General features: G+C 36.2%; 1 protein-coding gene across 1 annotated transcript in view; it reads right to left on the bottom strand.

Annotated features, from left to right (window-relative positions):
• MINDY3 (MINDY lysine 48 deubiquitinase 3) overlaps window positions 1-21,178 on the bottom strand; it is a 55,832-nt gene that overhangs the window by 17,166 nt on the left and 17,488 nt on the right. Inside the window, exons 8-10 of the mRNA XM_080386374.1 lie at window positions 20,882-20,961; window positions 15,060-15,130; window positions 14,136-14,216 (exon numbers count right to left, since the gene is read on the bottom strand). Of these exons, the coding sequence (XP_080242500.1) occupies window positions 14,136-14,216; window positions 15,060-15,130; window positions 20,882-20,961 (232 nt within the window). The remainder of the gene's footprint in view (window positions 1-14,135; window positions 14,217-15,059; window positions 15,131-20,881; window positions 20,962-21,178) is intronic.

Here is a 21,178-nt window from a genome sequence, read left to right as displayed (position 1 = left end):
ACTGTATCATCAGCCTTGAAGAGAGGCTTGGTCTATCTGGGATTCAGAAAAAGCCAAAAGAAGATCCTTTCCTTGAATGAGAGCTGGAAAAGACACAAAAGGAAGCATGCCACCCCTAAGCTAGCAGAGTTCTTACCATGGGTCTGAAAGTAAAATACAGGTCTTCTAATTCAGACTGGCAAGAGATGGCAGAGTTTATCTGAAAGTGTTCATCAAAGGGTGGAGGTGGTGGTGGTGGTGGTGGAGAAACATTCAGGGTAAGCTATGTTTCAACAAGGTGGTTGAAAGGAAGCAAACTGACTCTAGTTGTACTCTGCCTTGTGAGTAAGAGTTGAAAGGATTGGATTTACTTTACAGTATCTGCAGTACCTTGCTGGTACTGCAAACAGAAGAGAGTTCTCAATAGAGCAGAATGAAAAGCCACATATGGACTATTTATTCAAATCCTTTTTCACTTTCACCCATACTACTCAGAAAGGAAGCCTATTTGATCCAAGGGCAAGGTAAGGCTGTGGAGGAAAAGCAAACACAAATCAGAGAGCAAGAATTAATAACAGAAAAATCTACAGTGAGCACACTGTCAGCCTATCCATCTGGAAAGCAGAACTTTTAACATGCACTCAACCAAGTTACAGAAACCACAATATACGCTCCATTCCTGTGAGACAGAATAGTTTCATGAGATGGCCAACAAAAAAGCCACAGCATTGCAGTTTTTCAAAAACAAGAGAAACTCAAACTATAGTGAATAAATGTTTAACAGTTGCATTGCCACAAATGTGTTTTAGTTCAAAACGTTACAAGGCGGCAACAATTCACTTGTTCACATGTGAAAAAAAATCCCACACTTCTTCACCATGCTCCCTGCTTTGATGGGCAGATTACAAGAGATTACCGTAAATCAATAAAGATTAGGTATATAGGTTTTTTTATTCAGTTACTAACTTGTTTTGCTCATCATCACAGGACAAAATCTTTGTTTTGAAAACAAAAATACATTACTGGAATTATAGACCAGGAGTCAGCAAATTTGAGTTTACTGGAATTTTTATCTAATTAGTAAATTACATATTACTCTCCAGTCACAAGTCGTAATTTGAACAGCTGCCCTTTCATGTTACTCCTGTCTGCCATATTTGGATATTTTATTTTTGAGGACAGAATACAGTGCTATACAAACCCCAAACTTTATTTGTAAAAGGAACCAAACTGGAAGTGGGCAAATTCCATGGTTTATGACTTCCAAAAGCTTCACAATATAAGTCACTCAGGATGAATGGTAGCTTCTATTATCATGCTGCTACTTTTATACTTAAAAAAAAGTAGTATCTGTATTAGATACTATTTCTGTATCTAATACTATTTCAGCCTACAGACATGAAATGTCTGCCCTACAACCCATAGTGAGCATTAACATACCAACTGTTTGGTAATTACAAATCATGAGGTGGGAAATGAACAAGTATGACAGGAATACTTGGTAGCAGAATTGAAAGCCAGTGAAGATGCACTGCAGAAATTAAAATCTTACTAAATACAATTCTCACAGTACTGAAAGCTGTACTCCGTGTTGGAAACCAGCTTCAAGTGTTCAGTTTCCCACTTAAAACATATAATTCTCTCTTGGGATGATGAAAAACCTTGTGGTTTGCTTCAAACCAGAATGATGAAATGTTTTTGAAAATGAACCAGATTAATTGTTTTATAAACTCAAATATGACAAAAATGTTTCTAAAGGACAATTATTAGCCTGGTTAATTATTTAACAATAATACTTTCAGGCTTTACATGCGAGAAATATGAACTTTATGAAGTAATTAAGAAAATATATTAGTAATGCCATGTAATCCACTTACTCTGTACTGCTAAGTAGTATTTTAGGGAATCTTAACACGCACATGTGTTGGTACATGCATGCAGAAAACACTAAATATTCACAAACTTTACACACTTTCACATATTATAAAAATAATGTTTCTTTTCATGTTCATATTTTGTTTTGGTATTTCAGGTAGCTAATTCCAGTAGTAGCAGAACAGAGACAACAGCCTCTAAGAAACACATTATGTTTATTCCTTTAATTAATATAAAACTTGTGATATTTTTCTCCTTAAAGCTGTCTTATACAGTAAAGCCCATCCTCAATTCACACTGATTACATTAGTTTTCTTAACTACGCATAGGCAGTCATCGACTTTGTACTTGTAAAGGATGACATCAGATGCTGCATACAGAGTCACTCGAATGTTCCCAGGATTCAACAGCTGCCACATGCATTAAGGTTCTGTGGATCAAACAACAGCTAAAACCTCAACTGATGCCAACGAGTTTCCTGACATTTATAAAATTGCCTAAAGTCTCCTGGAAACATATAGAATCTCTACACAAGTTCAGTCTCTCACATCACTTGTTTATTAGGTAGTCAGGGAGTTTTGCAAAAATCTGAGTTTGGCATAAATTTTCAGAACAGCACTACAACAGTTACTATTTTAGAGAATATTTTTATTATTGAAACATATGTTGTCATGCTGGCAGTCTCGTTCAGTGTTTCTAGTTCCCTTCATCTATCTCAGTAGGGTTTGGGAACATGGCAATAAAGCAGGCTGAACGCAGAATAATAATAAAATAAGAAGTAATCTTCCACTTCTCAAGGATACAGTGAGCTGCTCAGAAACATCATCTGGCCTTCAGACATTTTTTGGGTGGAAAAAAAAATGCAGAGACAAAAAATGGCCACAAAATAATTTTCTTGTTGGTTAGCCTAAGAACACCTCCCTTTAAAATCTCTTTAATAGGCATTCAATAACTATATTGAATGCCAGGCCAGGCTGGATGGGGCTTTAAGCAACCTGGTATAGTGGAAGTTGTTCCTGCTTGTGGCACGAGTATTGGAACTAGATGATCTTTAAGGACCCTTCCAATCCAAACCATTCTAAGGTTCTATACTTAAAAATCTCTATTTAATAAGCTCTGTAATACATTTATGACTTCAGGACACATTTCTTTCCAGGAAGAGAAATTCTAAAGGGGAAGAAAGAATGTGAAGAATCAGTCTAGAATATGTATTTAAAACAGGTGACCACCGATTAACAGCCATTCATAGAGATTCATTTTCTTAAACAGAAGACATGATGGGCATACCTCATATGCTAATCCTGGAACTGTCATTCGGTCAAACAGTGAATATTAGATTTCCAATTTTAAGTCTCACTAAAAATGGGTAAAATAATAGTCCCAATATCATTATCTAGTAACTGATTTCTGCAGCTAGTAGGCTGCAATTAGATGATAAGATAAAATTAAAAGGAAGGTGGCTTGTAAAGAATGGATGGCACAAGCCTGGCATTATCAGTTTAGGATTTCTACCTATTACCCCATATAAGGATACATGGAATATGGGGAGAAGTTGTTCATTCTACTTCCCTATCAGGTCTCTTCATTGTGATATTACAAGCATACTGAATTCCGTATTTTGGAAGACAGTGGGTTAGATTTTGGGACTCTTAAAAAATTCTATGTGGAAATGACTGAATAAAATTTATCCTTTAAAATTCCATTTCTGGAGTGATTTCATGAAGACAACCCCTGACCATGAATATACTATTTGCTGTACTAAATTTGTTTATTTACTGACCCATCTTGGTTTAGAAACTTTGACAATCATGCATATACACTTGTTGAAAAAGCACAGAAACCAAATGCAGCTTTTTTCCCCGTTCATGTGCTGAGGCTGCCTCTTATGACTAGAACAGCATCTTTCACCACTGCTTCATCTCCTGCAGAAATACACAGTAATGCCAAAGCCTGGTGTGAACACTAGACCATACCACTGTATTTATATACTTTCTGGAAAGGAGTATTCTACTGCACAAAGCTAACACCTTGCTATTCCATTTTTCACTTGATGCCTGATTAACTATTAAGAAAGCTAATATTTTCTTACCTAGTTGTTTGCATACTATTCAATGATTTGTAAACTAGCAGGGAATTTAAGTGCACTAAATGTACTGAAGTCAAACCTTTTGGGCTAAGACTTTAGAAGGTCTTTAAGGAACTGAAGAAGTTTATGTCTCTCCCCTCTATCTACTCACAAATACTGAATGGACTACAAATTGATTAGGGTGTAATACCACCTGCTCCACTATCAAGAGTGTTCAAATACAAAAGGATAGCAGTATTATTTTTGAGAAATATGAAAAATATCCAAATACATGCAGAAAACTAAAGTGAAAAACAATTTTGAACACTAAAAAGCCAAAATATAAACATCAAAATGAGAAAAGGGCTTTTGAAGCAGAGTTGTATTTTTCAGGCCAAAATCTACTGTGAGCTAACTGTTAATGCATACACAACTTGGAAGCCATCAGACACTGGAAGAATTCTAAGTTATGCTCTATAATATACAGTAGCAATAACCCAACAGCAGGAAGGTGTCTATAAATCAATTACACAAAGACATATATATATATATAAAAACAATACCTAATTTCAGAACATTACCGGCAGACTGGAATAGCTGCAAACATAGCATGTGCCAAATGCAGAATCAAGGCAGCAACTGGTAAATGTTAATGCACCAAGTGAGGTCGGTATGCTTTGTGACCAGCAGAAATAAATGAATAAATAATAATAAAAAGGAAGGTAGCATAAGAGAACACATTATATTAAAAAAGGTGTGTTTAAAAAAACCTTCAGATCAGTACTCACTAGATAACTGTATCCTATTGCATTGCTATCTGGGCCATAGCATGAACAATACTTTGCTATTTAATATAGCCGAAAACAGAGTAATTGTGGCAGAATTGGTCAGGACTTGTACCTGTAAAGGCCAGCACACCTGACTCGTGGAAGAAGCAAATGATGGGGGAAAAAGGCATCAGCATGTTGTTTGTCACCGATTTGGAATTAGGAATAAATTTTATGCAACACTTCTCTAAATATCAACTTGATTGATATTTAAAAACTGCAATACTGTTAAAAAAATCTATCAATTTATTCATATTTTAACAATAAGCCAGGATGCCTATTCCTCCAAATTTGAAAAACAGAATATCTACCCGTCATGTGATGACTCAGGCCCAATGTCTTCTCTATTGTATCAAATATAGCTGGACCCAACATTGGTTTCACACCTAAAAGGGATACAGAATGATACAATGATGTTCTCAGCCTTTGTTTCTATGCAGTATGTTGAATTTCAGAATTTGATACAGTGACTTATAAATTATAAAACTGCATTAGCAATGTCTTTGATGCACTTACTATTTGCAAGCCACTCTGAATATACTACCAAAAAAGAAAGAAAAAACTAAAATGTGTTTCTTTAAAAATCAGCCTTTCATTTGATAGGTTAACATACATACAAACTAGATGTTGCTTATATCCTCCTTCCTGAAACAGCAGGCTATAATTCCTTCTAGACACTAATAAGTACTCTTATGGGGTAGGACACAACCCATTATCTTCCAGTCACCAATTTCATTTTACTTATGAAAGTTATTCATTGTAATATGAGGAAAAGGAAAAAGTAATCCTCAGTATGGCTCTGCCAACAAATGGACAGTAAATGACTCACCGTTTCTATACTGCTTTTTTTCACAGCGGTTGCTTTACACGCTCACCACTACAATCTATTCCACTAAATATACAACTAGCAAACTTTCAGAAACAATGTACCATTTAAGTTATAGTCAAAATATTGTTTCATGGAGATGACTGCACATTAGTCTCAAGTATGTACCCATAGCCTACTGCTAATCTTTAAAAAAAAAATCACACAGAAGTTTGTTTCTTAACCAACTGAAATGCAAACTCAGCAAAGTTAACAGAGCATACACTTTAAAGCTGAAGTTGGAAAACTGAATAGCTGACTTCTAGAATCACTTTTCTTCCTATTTAAATTAGACTTGAAATTATAAGGTTAATGTGATATTCATGGTAATTACTTAAGCATATTTTCTTTGCACATTTTCCAATTCACAAGTGTGCCTACTATATATTAAATTGAGAGCTTAGCAGTTCATGGGAAATTTCTTCATTTTTCATTTGTGGATGTAAAGAAGGTTCTGTTTGTTGTGCTGGCTTCCTTTCCTTCCTTCTTTCATCCCTCCTTCCTTCATTTCAAAGTGCATCTCATGCAACAAGTGCTACTGTTTTATTTTGCATTTGTAGATAGAAATTTTGCTGGATCAAAAATCCTACTGAAACTGCTAGAACTACTCCTTGCACCCCTTTTACAGGTTTTCATCTAGGCTCAGAAACAGTTTGCAAAGTCATTCTCTCATCTGCTTCAGCACAAAACAGTATCAAAATGTGTAACATTTCAGGAGAAAGAACTCAGTGACACAAAAATTGGTCAACTCGCACACAAAAAGTAGTATCATCTAAACAGCCCTACTCTCAACTACTTCATACATAAAAACCTCTCACTCTGAAAGAAAACAGATGGATGAGGAGTCTTTTCGCAAAAGGAAGTAATTTACTTATTTGCTTAGGGGCATATACAACTACATTTCATGGTCTGTACCAGCCAACCATGAACAATGTCCTTAAATGATCATTGTGAAAGCTGTATATAATGGAATGAATGTTTAAAATTTTCTAAAATGCTAGAGAACACATAGATGTGACTAAATGGCAGAAATTAGTCAGAGAATTGGGGTGAACACAGCAAATACAATTATTTTAGGACAGTAAATTTCAAATAATTGGTTAGATTAACATTCAGTCTTAACGTTTCTCAGTTTAATGACCTCTACATTACAATTTCTATGTCTTAACTCTAAGAGCAAATAATGCAAAACCTCATGACTGAGTTATCTCTTTATGATCCGAGGAGTAAGTCCTCATAATTGCTACTCATTATTATGGGATGCACAGCACTTCTAGCAAGAGCCACACAAGCATTACAGGACCTTTACATAATTCCTAGATGTTGTCACTTCAGAATTTTTCCCATAAATTATCAAAATGCCTACCAGTGTCCAAAGATTCATTTCTCCATTGTTCAAAGACATCAACTTCTTTACCACGCAACTTCATGAACTGGAAGACCACCAGAATGCTCTGTAATACTTTTCACATGCGATTTCCTCAGAATACATGGGTGTATTATTGTACTCCAGTCTTGATAAAAGTCAATCACGTGACCTTAGATTCCATAGATATGCCTTTCTCTTCCTAGCTCAACATTTTTAGTTACTATATTAGGCTAAAAAAAAAAATACAGTCTGTATAGCTGGATCTCCACTTTAAGGTCTCTTTGTAACTGTATGGCAGGGACTGAGATTGCACTCCATCCTTCTAATAATACCTGGAAACCCCCAAAATCCTGAGGAACTAGAGTCCTACCTGACTTTGGAAGATGGAGTGATGAGCCCGTATCACCAACCCTAAAAGCAGAAAATCCAAGCCAGGCACCCTAAAATCCTGAAAACTTCAGTATAGTTTCATAGCTGTTTTTGATTTAGGATGTAATAACCTATGTCGTAATCACAGTGTTTCCAGTCTACCACATTAGAATATGATTTGGCTTCTGTAACATCTGTTACTGGATTTCTTATGTCACAGTGATCTATGAGCCCTAACCTTCTAGCTCTGCAGACCAGCCTCACCTGCTCACCACTGACACATACACTTCAGTCTTCCCACTCAACTTTTCTATTATTCTTTGCATATCTCTGCTCCTCTTGGAAGTCTGGAGTTCTCCAAGACATTTCGTGGGCCTGAAAGGATGTCAGGGAGATGGCAAAACCAGAATTAGTTCTTTATGTCTTGCATCGGAAAGGGTATACCTGACTTCTTTACAACCTTTTCTTCTTTCCCAAACCTTGGGCAAGACATGAAAAAGAACATGTTCTGTAGAAAGCTGATATAGCCACTTGGAGGAGCTTTGGTTTCTCCACTACACAGTTCTTTTAGTATAGCTGAAGTGCAGACCATCAAAAAATAAGATACAGACAGATAAGATTTTGCTTGCAGCTATCACTGCTGGCTGCTCGTTCCAGCAATGTGGGAAATGGGAAAATGAAAGGAGACAGAAATGTTTCTCCTGACCTAAGCCAAAAATTGTGTGATGGCTAAAGTTTCTCATGAAAGCTACCTCTACTTCAAGCAAAAAATACATTCCCAATGAAAAAAAAATTGGAAACAAATACAAGCACTTTGTAAATGCAGTGCTCCAGACCTGTTATCTTTAGAGAAAATAAAGCCTTTGGGTAAATTGGTGTCATTAACTTGTTTCATTACAAACTAATATGCCATCATACACTGTTGCATCACATAAAGTTTATTTTACTACAATGAAAAGTTTATAGACAAATTCTAGAAGTTATTTTGATAAATGCTGGTGTGAAAATCACTTACAGGAATGAAAAAAGCCCAAGTTTTCCCACAGAAAACCTCCCAAACAAACAATAAACAAAGGAAGTGCCTAGAGTGCCTGTTCAGAGAGAGAAACACACCTCTATAGTAGGAATAAATTCATCCGCAAGTAGAATTTGAGCAGACCCACAAAGAGCAGAATAAGGTTTCACACTTACGCTCTGCAATCTTGCAAGGCTAGAATAGGATAGATAACCTTACAGAAGTATTTTATTTTGAGGTGCTCCCTGCCAATTATGACACCTCAGAGTTGGCCTTTCTGCCAGGGAACGGATTTGGACAAAGCAACCCTTTGGAACTACTGCATTATTCAGAACAATTTAAATTCACTTAGCAATAGCATTTATACTATGAAGCTTAAACCAATTAGTAAAGTAACTTCAGATGTCTTTGGGGGTCGATAGATCCCATAGGAAACATCCTGTTCTAACAATCATTTATAAAGGGGTCCCCCTGCAGAAAGGAGCTCTTAAATTAGCAGCTAATAGAAATATTTGTAGATTCACTGCTGATTTAGCCAGGTCAGAGCTATTAAGAACAGATCAGCATTTGTCTCCCTGCTCTTAATCAGCACACAGAAAATGTAAACCTACTTTAGCCCAGAAATTTATTTCTGCAGTTGCCTCACAACATCTATACTGTTTTTATTAGATATCCAGGCTGTCCCAACCAGAACCAATTCCACTTACTCATGGAAACTAAAGACTCTGAAACCACGCACTCTGTAACCATTTCCTGAAGTGGAATTCTTCAAAATCCAGCTTTGATTTCTTCTCTCATAAAGAAAAGACTTTTAAAAAATTGGTTACCTGTGTTGACCTGTCACAGGAGCAAACACGAAAGGAAGGGCACTGATATTTTGCACTACCTTCCTAAAGTAGAAGAATTCCTAAGTTAAAGGATAAGTATAATTTATTTGGATATATGTAGGTTACTTTTGCAGAGACCAGAGTTGTTAACACATACTAGTAATGGTTTGATTTCTACAAAACGCATCTCATTTTCTTTCACAGCCACTGACACTCTCTGTTGGTGTTCTGAGATTAAACGCTGTACCCAATAACACACCCCCTTAGCCCAGTTCTGGTAAACACCACTGACCCAAATTCAGGATCTCCTATAGCACTGTCAGTGTTTGCTCAGGTGACCCTCTGTTGAACTTTGATGAAAAAGATTGTTTAGGAAGAGAAGTGAATGCTCTTTATTCTGAGAGACAATACTATCAAGGATGCGGAAGAAAAGCCTTGAGAATATGTAGAACAGGTTACAGTGATCAAAGTTACAAAAATAAAAAAAATGTAATCTGAAACCCTAAGTACAGTTCCAACACAGCAGAAGAGGCACATTTTCCTTGAAAAGCAGTAATTTGTAACTTATTCAGATGTCTCGGCCAGGAGTTTCCTCTGCTTATCCGATTCTTCAAGCCTAGAAATACTACAATGCCGTAACTGAAAACGGATAGCCAATTCTGTTGTGGCCTGTGTGCTCCAAGACCTGGGAACAAACTAAGGGCGTATTTTAAAAACTTATACAGCTCTGAAGAGTCCCCATAGACAGTTTCAATCACCTGAAGTCAGTCACCAGACAGACACTTATTCCATGCTGTCTCTTCACTTTCAGTAAGTCTGAATTCAAACTTCAAGACCATGCGAATTTGCATGCCAAGCAGACAGTATTTAGAAAGTAGCTATTCACCTGCTGTCATTCTTCCTATGGCTTACACCGTCACATTTTCTTGTTATATTTCAGCCCGTCAATATTATTTTATATACTGTCTGACCATGGTATGACATTCTTAAAAATTCTGAATAGTCTCACCTTGTCATAACTTCCTTATGTTACGGGTATCATAAAAATAACCAAGAACTGACCACACAGCATTTGATCCAAAACATCACAGCTTTATCCCTACATTAAGTGATTTAGAGCTGCCCTACTTCCCACTCTCTCTTTTCCCTACAATAAAAAACCAAAACTGAGTGTAACTATAAAGCTGGGATTTTAGAGAACATTGACAATACTGTCTGCCTTAGCACCACCTGCCAGAGCATGCTGGGGTACGTAGTGTGTCAGATGAAAGCTTCCTTGTTTGTTCTTGTTATTCACTGAAAGGGAGGGGAGGGAAAGGCAGAAATGACGGCTGCTTGGATTTAGTTGCCTATGAAAAACCCATAGTTTTTCAGGGAAAAATCTACCTTATTGCACTCGCAGAGTCCATGACAACTAGGAGTAACAGCCACCTTATTCTTTCAGTATACGTTAAATATGGACTGCTGAGCATTAAGCAACTTTCTGGCCTTATACACACACAGTTCGTAATTGAAAGAAAATATGCTGGTACTAATTATGGTTCCCTGCTAACATTTGTCCCCCCTCCCAAGTATTCACAAGTTTTTTCAGCTCTATGATGATACACATAAGTATCAGAGTTCTGAAGAACTATTTTGGTAATACAGATGTTCGTATGCTCTTTCCAACTTCACTACATACTCATCTGCAGAACAAGCTGTAGTGTTTTTGCTCAGTACAGTCTCCTATAGAAATTAAAATATGGAAGATGTGAAGTGAAGCTTAATTTCAGAAGATTCTATTTTCTTTTGTCTAGAAAGAACACTTCCACCGGAGTGGGTGATAGCAGATCAAAGCATTGTAATGAGTATACTCATGTTTCCATGTTTTGCATAGATTATCCACTGCATTTCAACTCGTTGTGTCTGCACAGTTGCCTTCAAAATATCTAACTGTAAATAACTGTTTGGCTGGTGACAGGTCAGCTAAGTCCCAGGAAGAAAAACTACTGATATTCTGTTCAATAAAATATGCTTCAACCAAAACTGCTGTTTTAAGGAAGAAATTATTTCTTCAGTTATTTCCTTCTACGTCCAACTCCTTGTAGTAAAACGAGGCTAATAGCATTTCCGTACATACCAAATGAGTTTTGACAATCAAGATGTGGAGGTGAAGAACATGCAGACAGAATAAAATTTATAATATTTTAGTAATGGGGAAACTGCTGACCCACTGGTAGACTTCTGTTAAAATTAGAAACTGACTCAGCTGTCACTGTTTAAGGCTATTTCATGCACCAGCAGTTACAAGAGAAGTTAAGCCCAATTACACACTTTAGTTAATTTTTATATTTTCACTTTAAGCTGTAAGTGTGATCTTCAGCCCAAAGATGCTGTGCTGCATTTTGCTCATTCATCACAATCTACCTAAACAGTAGCAAGTTTTAGAATGGCAGCTATGAACAGATTTATCTATTTTAGAAAGTACAACTCAAAAACATTTCTTAAAGTCACAGCTACAGCAGAATGGTTCACATTTACAGTAATGCAAATATATTCTGGCAGACAGTAATAGATGTCTGTAGTGTTTAATTCAAAATGTTCTGAGATAGATAAGCAAGGTGGATGGATTTTTCATTCCACATTTAACAAAAGAAGGTTTATTAACTGTACTCTGCATCAAATGTACTTATGCGCTTCGCTCGGATTTTTACTAAAGAACCCCAGCAGCCAACTCTGAGTAGGGTCATATGCATAATTTCAGTAAAAACTTTTGCTTGTCAAACCTCCATGGTCAAGAAGAGTCCCCAAGATAGCAATGAAGATTCTGTTCCATTTCCCAATTTCACCATGCTACCTGTTCATCATGACAGTAGCATAGGAAGATTGCTTTTTTCCTAGGTTTCTAGGCCCAATTACTCAGCTAATAACAAGCGACTACTCTTCTGCTTTGTAAATTGCCTAATGTTCTGTTTAAACAAAGGTTTAGGCTCCTGTAAATCATATGCATCTTGAAATAATTAAATCTGTATTTGTTTTGGTCCTCCTCCCCCCCCAACTTAATCTGCACTGCTTTTGGCTCCAGAGTCCATTTTCCTCTTTTCATTCTGAAGATTTCTTTCTCATGTAATTGAACTCACCACCAAGTTATATCCTCAGCATATATATATATATATCAAGCACCATCTAGGAAACTACACACACTACTTTAACAACTGTATGACTAAACACTGGCAATGAATTCAAGTTTCTTTCTGTAGTTTTTGGCATGTAGCTTCAACTGACAAAATAACGGACTGTTGACACAATTCGTATTTCCACTGTGGCTGACATCTCTGCTCCACCTAAAATGCTCACCAACCTTTAGTTTAGGAAAGGGTGAGGTCAGATACGCAAATTCAAGGACTCTCAGAACTTTTACACACCTTCAGCTCCTGCCCTTTTTAATAAAAAAATGTCTAGGAAATGCTTTGCCAATCCCATGTTGCTTCCTTTTCCTGCTTTTTAATTCCTAAGATATTAATCACTAAGATATTAGGCTTTCCATAGCCTAAGTGGGGTTCAGTGAAGAAAGAGGAACCAAGTTGTATTGGAGGCACCAGTGCTGATGCGCGGTTACTTTAAACCCAGCAAATAGCCCTCAACACTCTAAAAGAAACTGCACTAGAAATGGATTTCTACCTGGAATGGTCACTGTACACACAACAGAGAAGAAGGTGTAATAACATTCTGGACAGGTACACTTGATTTGAGTAACAGTGATAATGCCTATTTGCATCAGACTGCTATCTATACAGGGTATTGACTTCAATGGTCTAATTAAAAAAATTATGGATAAAGTTTCAAAATTGAAATGAAAAAACTACTGGAAAAGACTTTGTGGAGACAGCAAGGCAGAAAAACGTTCACTGGTAGATAAGGACTTTTCCATTATCATGGAATAGGGAAGTAAGAGCACTTATCAGACACAAAGGATTCAGGGAAATTCTAGTATAGCATTTGCAACGGAGTCTGCAAAAAATATTCAATGCACAACACAGGCTAATTAAAAGGATTTTTAAAAATTAAGTTTAAAGGTAAAGAAATACTGCTACACAAACTTCCAATGTATCGTGGGGGTTTGTTCTTATAAGAAGAATCTCAGGTTTTGTGTCTTCTTTTTGAAGATTAGGTCAATTTTTCCTTAAGGAAATTAAGCCACTCAAGAAATTATGCCTTTAACTTAGTCATATGTTCTGGTACTTATTTTCAAGATTTATACCTAAAATATTGATTCATTTATAAGGTATTACGTAAAGTTCATTCCTAATAAGTACTAATAAATACACTAGTAAGTACCATCTAGTTTCAATAAATATTTTTAATCAGAAACAAGTATTTCTATAGAAATAAAAGGAAAACTTACAATCTTCAACTAAACAGAAATTCTCTCCTCAGAAAATTTGGTCTAAGATTTTAAACTGAGAAATCCTCTCAAAAGCATTTTATATGTTCTAAAGATTACAGTACATATCTAATAGAATAAATAAAAGGAATTATCGTAACAGACACATATCTATTTTTAATCTAGAACAACAAACCATGGTTGTAGATTAAAAATTGTGGAAGTACTGTCAGGGAGATTAAACTACTAACAGGCACCTACACATAATTATTTCCTTTTTATTTCTCTCTTGCACTAAAAGAAATTTAAGACAGTACTTGTCCCAATTATGGTGTTCTAATGCAGACCCTTCCCCCAGCCCAATAAATCTAGCTAGAACCAACAGACCACTAAAATTTATGAGATACCACAAAACCATGTAAAAAACTCTGCCTTCAAGGGAAGGCTTAATTAAAAGTTTTGGCGACTACATGTTTACATTAAAGCCACATGAAACTCACATTATAGCAAGATCTGAACTTTGCATCTATGTGGTGTTTTGTTTATCTGTCTGAGGTTACCAAAAATCACATCTAACATACCTTGGCAAAAAAGACTGTGAGGTGTGTTTCACTGCCAAGTATCCAAATGGGAAATTTTGGAGATTTCAAATAGGAGCCAACCTAAAAAGGTACAACAAAATCAAAACAAAGCAAACCCAGAAAACTCACGTAGTTAATGATCAAATTAATGATAATTCAGTTAGTAGAGTCCCAACTGCTCTTAAAACTAATATAAAACGTTCAATAAAACAACAACAGTGTAAAATACTTAGATGATAATTTTGATCATTGATCCGTGTCTGACTTGGGCAAGCAACACAGCTTATGATAATTAACTGAAATAAGACATCAATGAGATTGTGGTATCAACAATAGCCCTTACTTCAACCCTGGAGACAAGCTTCAAACACTGCAAATGAGTAAGTATTTCTATGCTTAACAATAGTATAATTGGACACTAAATGAGACAGAACTCCACTTGACTTCTTAGCTTGTTTTGGAGGAATCGATTCAGAACTGACATTTATTTAATAAATGAAGGGCCAGTTACAGTCAGTACACCAACATCCTGCACACTACATAATCCTCTTTAACTCTGAGCTAAGTTAAAGAGATTCAGTAAAGACTGAGAAGCAAAGAACAACCAAAAAACCTTTTGAGATTAAGAGTATTAATGTTGCTTCAAAAGTAGTATTTGGAAAGCATAAAATTTCTCAAATAAAAACTTTAAATCAAGAAATTTTATGTCACAGCATCAAATAATGCTTACACAATAAGATGGATTTAACAATTTTATGATATACCTGTCCTAATATGGTATTTTATTAATTTTTATTTGAGCATACTTTAGAAGTTCTATAGTATCTCCAATTGTACACAGTAAAGCTTTTAGTAATAGTACCAAAGAAGCCCACAACATCTTAATGGAACAAAAAAATTTAAATTATGTAGAAAACTGCTTACCTTACAATACCTTAGAGATTCCATCAATGTCAAAAACCCTACTGTTGCCTGTTTATGTATACCAAGGAGTTCTGTTGAAAACAAAACATAGAATTTATTGAAGAAAAATCTGCAAAGCCTACTTTAAGCCATTTTTTCTAACTCTCAAAATTGGTCAAATAACTACAATTTTAAGAGTCATGCAGTTTTAGCAGCAGTGGCAAATCATCAAGGTATAGTCAAAAAACTATAAAGGTTTAATAATTTCCCACTCTATAAAATAAGAAGGGCCAAATGGATGGTTTTAGAAGGTTACTGTTGACACCCTGTTTTCAAAAGTTGTCATTACTCAGTTAGTAAATGAGTACTTGTAACTTACACCAATATTATTCTCAGAAAAAATTAAGAAAAACAGCCATCTTGAAGGAGAACCCCCCCACATATATATATTATACACACACACCCCTCTTAAAATTTTTCTTAAAGAGTTCCCTGGCCATATTTATCTGGTAATTTCAAATTCAGAATAATAAAACATAATTTTGCAAATAATAGTTCTGTTAGTAGGAAAGAAAGCATTCACTCTATTTGATTTTTGTAGTGACTGCCAATTACTGCATCATACAGCTCTCCAGCAAACACAGTTGTCAGGAATAGCTGAAATATTTATGTACTACTGATTGGAAGAGCGCTTATAGAGCATTATTTGGAGCTCTCTAATGAGGAATAAGTACTTCAATATTCAAGCTCAGATACCAGTTATATGGATTTGAAGACGCTCTGGGCTTACATATGCATCTTTTAACAGTGCAAGTACCATCTGCTTGGACCAGCTCTGCTAAGTCCCCAAATGCTGCCTAAACAGAGGAGCACGTACCTGATCCTGCAAATATACATGGGAACATACACCATGATCAATTTAACAAGATCTGTATTTCTTTTTTTCAGAGAACATTGACTTTTGTATTTAAAATTTCCCTCTAAAACACTAAGTCTCAACTATACTTTTTAACTTTGATCATTCACGTACAACAGCATAAAACTATGACATCTTTATCCATGGGCTAAAGCCTACAGGACCATAGCAAGTGAAATAAACTTTTAAATTTCAAAGATTTCTGAACTTCCAGAAATGAACTCTGTGTTTCATTGTAACTCACAGCACTAGGCATGGGGGCATGCTCCCTTCACCAACTTCAAGCTCACCACCTTGAATTTTGCAACAGTGCACAACAGTTACTATAGTAATGGTTTAACTTTTTCCTATATTGTTAAGCAAAATAAAACCCAACTCCAAAACCCCAAAAACTTACAAACACTAGCTTGTTCACCATGTTTGTGGCCTTAAGCCTTCCTTAAGAGTTGTCAGCCATACATATTAAAAGGCTCTTTTTGCAGTGCAAAATTATTTGATCTTGAAACTGTACTTTCAAGGATTATCTTCAAACTTGCTTGGAATTAAAACATTTGGGGGTACACTGGTAATATTTTGCAGAACCCTATTATCTCACTGACTTATAGCTATGCTGGTATAAACAGCCATGTGCTGAAACCATCTTTGAGCAGAGGGCAAGAGAGCTAGTCCAATTAAAAAAACTAGTGAAGATCCTTCAAACTAGGGAATAGACATTGTTCAGAAATAGCGCATTCATATGTGCAATGAGGGGAAATAAATGTAACAGAAGTAAACAATAGCACATTAAAGAAATAATTTTGACCCACCACACATTTTAAAAAAATCATTAACAAAAGTCAATGTGAAGTTCAGTTTGCTAAACAAAACCTTCAGATTTAGGAGTTGATGCTTACGACAGAACAGCAAAGACATATATAAATAATATTTACTATTCAGAAAAAAATCAGACTTAAGTATTTTGTTCCCCTGACAGACAACTAGATGAGAACTCCGATAACTAGAAAGCTGGGATCCTGGCTAAGACAGTAGCTGCAGACTGTGAATATCCTGAATAGCTAATAGGCAAGCTGCATGCATCATTCATCTAAAACCTATTAGGTTAACTTTAGCCTGTAGTCATGGGTCTATCCATACCTCCTTCAGAATTAGTCAACAGAGAAGACAGACGCAAAAGCAAAAATCATTCTCAGATGACTTACGAGGAAACAAAGGGAGACTAGCTGCACTAAATCGTAGTTCATCCTTGTGAATATCCTCATCCCACAGAAAGAAAAAGCAGGCCTGGAAGAGATCTCATAACATCAAAGATCACCGAAGAAAATGAATATGTATGCCTCTTTTCAGAAAGTTAGATTCTCTTTTTTTGAAAATTACTTTTGCAAAGTACTCAAATTTCTAGAAAGGGAGAAAAACGGAGCCTTTAAAAAAAAAAGTCAGGCCCAAACTAATGATGGTTTTAAACTGATGACATTGCTACTAACTGTAGCAGGACGGCACCACCTAGCGACACCGTGAAGCACCACCAAACCTCGGCACAAAGAAAAAGCAATTGCAGCATTATCTGTATTCATATTAAATTGCTACACTTCACGTAAGAATGGCAGTCTTTAAAAAGGAGGAAAAAAATAATGTAATTCCCCATATCTTCCTCCTGTGGATAATTGTGGCAAGAGAAGATACTAGAATAAGGAGAAAGGTTTAAAAGGAAATATATAGGTAGTCAAAAGAAGAGGTATAATTTCATTGGTATTTATAGCAGTGGTGGCCAAGAACAATTCCAGTTAATAACTCCTACCCTATTTGGAAAATATGCAATACTGTAAGAGACAGAGCTCTGACTAACCTGCAAACTACCTGGTAATTCTTCAAGTTTCTAATTCAGTTCTTTGTCACTGATAAACTTACTGATATTATCTTTGAAATAATTTAAAAATAATTTTCAAGATTTACTTATTAATTAAAAATTTCTTACCTAAACAGCTGAACAAGAAGTAAACTGGCTTTGCATAACTTCTGAATAAAAATGTCAGGCAAGTGCCATTTTGAACATTCAATTTAGTAAATGTATTTACTTTTGATAATAGCATCACCTATCTAGCATTTTTTCTGTTCCTGCATTGAGGCTGAAACTTCTCACTGTTGCTGCATTGCTGCCCCTGCAAATACGCCATGAACCACATCACATCCATTGCTTTCTGCAGTTCTATAGCACCACCATGCCCAGGGATACCTTTCCTGTCTCTCAGTTTCAGAAATTCACCTACTGATTACACCTACTCACAGAAGTACCTGATATTTCTTTCCATTATGTTTACACATGGGAAAAATCAAGCAGCACTGCAATCAGCTCTGTGCGATACTAACGTCAGACCTTCAAACTTGTAGTTGCTTGGCCAGGGGGATTTAAGGCAAGTGACCAGCAATCAAACCACAAAAACACATAAAGCCAACTTCAGAAAATAGTCAGCAAACTCATTCAGTTCTTGTTATTTTGACACCTGCAATCCTTCTACATGAGAAACTCAAAGCCCTAGCAGAAAGGGAGCTGAATGCTACCCCCAAAGACAGTCAAAATACAGGAGAAATGACTGAAGGAGAAAAGACAAAGAGGAATGATAGACAGAGGAAATATGACAATGTATCCAAAATTCAGTCTTGCCTAAGTAGTTGTGAACAGTACAGGCTGTTCTTTGTCCTTTTTGATAAGCTACACAAATCACTTTGTAATAGATACAGATTATAGACTTAAGACTGTGAATAAACTGGTTTTGACTGTAACTATCCCAAGGACTTGAAGAAAATGGAGGGCTCCCAACAGTAGTTAAGTCCAATTACTTGACTGGTAAAAAAAACCTAACAGGATACACAATACTAGATCCTTCAGATGTACTAAAAATTATTTACTGCTCCTCACCTCCCTGAACAAGAGACACATGTCTCCATGGGAGTTCTGGTTCTGGAGTTCTAGGGCAGAACTGACTGAGAACCTAAATGTAGAATATTACTGTATGCAAAGACAGTTCAGCATTCTCAGGAAAAAAAAAATTCCAACTTTGATAACTAACGAATGAGGTCTACCAGAAAGATAATCTGAAAAACAAATGGAATACACTGCAAGATTTCAAAAAAAGATATAATGAATTGCAGAGCAATGAATTATCCGTACGTAAAGAAAAGTTGCATGAAAAATTCGGCTTGAGTGATCATAGTCTAATAATTCAGTTTGATCGTTCATAATCTAAAAATTAAAAAGAAAATTAAAAATAACAGAGAACATACGGATAAAAATAGGAAGACTATAACAAATTTCAGTTAGAAAGGGGGGGATAAATGACAACAATGTTCTATACATGCAGCATGAATCTAGGTAGGAATTGACCAATAAAATACAAAACAAATAAAAGTATTCAAAGCAGTCTTTGCTTTCATTTGCAAAAAGGTAAATGATGTCATATACTCAAGATTAACAATGAGATAATGCTATCAGCCATAAAGCCATAACAAAATTGGCTAAAAATCTGTTAAGACAGACATGTTCAAGCTTGAGGATCCTAATTAAATTCATTATATATACTTAAGTAGGGAGACAAATTAATCTCTGAACCATTAATAATTACTTTATCTATCAAGGATAAAGGAGGTGTCAGTAGACCAGAAAAGGGAAAACAAGGTACTTACCCTAACAAAAGCAACAAAAAAAGCTAGAGGAAAAACCCAGAAGAAAAGATGATTTCAACCTCCAAAGGGTCTTCAAACAAATTAGTCAATTTGCATGCACAAGGAAGGACCGAAAAAAAAAAAAAAGGCAAAAAAGCAGCCCATATAGGCTCATCAATAACAGACTGCAGTAATCCAATCTAAAGGCTCTGATAATCTAACAGACAGGGGTGAGAAGACTTAGATACAATATCCAAATGACATTCTGGTAAGTCTGATGTTGAAGTATAGCCCGTATGGAAACATAATCAAGTGGAAGGCTAAAAAAAGTCTCAAAGATTTTACTACTTGTTCATTTTCAAACCAGAGTACTTCAATTCAGGTCTTGCATGGATCTGTCTTGAACCTCGGTTCAAGTCAGTATTTTCAGTGATGATTTAGATGATGGAAAATCCTTGTAAAAAATGTGCTGATGAACCTGAGGTGGACTATAGCAGTGGGAGAGAGGATGTGAACACTTCCAGAATTCAAAGTGTTTGTGCTTTCAGATCAGCTTCTCTGTAAGATGAAATGCAAAAAATCCAAAATCATCTCAATGGCCCTCTATTGGGACTCCATCCACTATATCGATGTCTTCCCTGCACTGGGGGAGCCCAAAACCAGGCACACCACACCAGAGGTGGTGCCGGTGATGTCAGACAGAAGGAAAGAGCCGTCACTTCCCTCTGCCTGTTGGCTGTCCTCCTAACGTAGCCCACAATGCAGCTGGCCTTCTTTGCCAGAAGGGCACACTGATGACTCACGTGCAGCTCACTGCCCATGAGGACCTCAGGTCCTCTTCTACAAAGCTGCTTCCTAGCCACCCAGCGCGGCACTGTGTTATTGCACAGGCTTATTCCATCCCAGATGTAGGACTTCAGTGAATTTCACAGGTTTGTCTCAGCCCATTTCTCTAGCCTGACGTGCCTGCTCTGAATAGTGATCCTGTCTCCAGTGTATCAACCAACCTTCCCAACTTGCAGAGACTGCACTCCCTTCCATCATTCCAAGTCATCAGATACCTTATAATTTCAAGGTGTAGCTGACAACCTTGTATTCACTGATAAGAGCATCAGAGATTTTGTGCAAGTATGTTTTATATCCCTTTGAGGTCTGCTTAAATCAAAGGACAGTAAACAAGGAGACTATCAAAACAGAAATAGAGCATATTCCAAATCAGCATCTCACACTATGTAAAATTATGAACAAGTATAAACTAGAATCAACTTACTCATTCCTGAACATTCTCTGTCTCCATCCCACACATTAGAAACAGCATGCCCCGTTAATAGGAGGTTAATCAAACTTTGGCTATATAACAGAAAGAAATAGCTTATTAAAAGGGACGTACAATTTATTTCTAAAAAGCAGTTAATCTCTTACAAATGAAAAAGTTTTGTACCACCTGAACAGCTAAGCAGACATTGTTTAACTATTCCTTTAATTAGCATGTATTTGTAATTCAGTGATGCTAGTATGATCTCCAATCTTTCAACCAACAACTTGATACAAGAATGTAGCCCTGAAT

The sequence above is a fragment of the Falco punctatus genome, assembly GCF_963210335.1.
Source record: "Falco punctatus genome assembly, chromosome: 4".
In the NCBI taxonomy this organism is placed as follows: domain Eukaryota; kingdom Metazoa; phylum Chordata; class Aves; order Falconiformes; family Falconidae; genus Falco; species Falco punctatus.
Note: the sequence above shows the minus strand (reverse complement) of the source record. Positions and strands in the feature narration are given on the sequence as shown.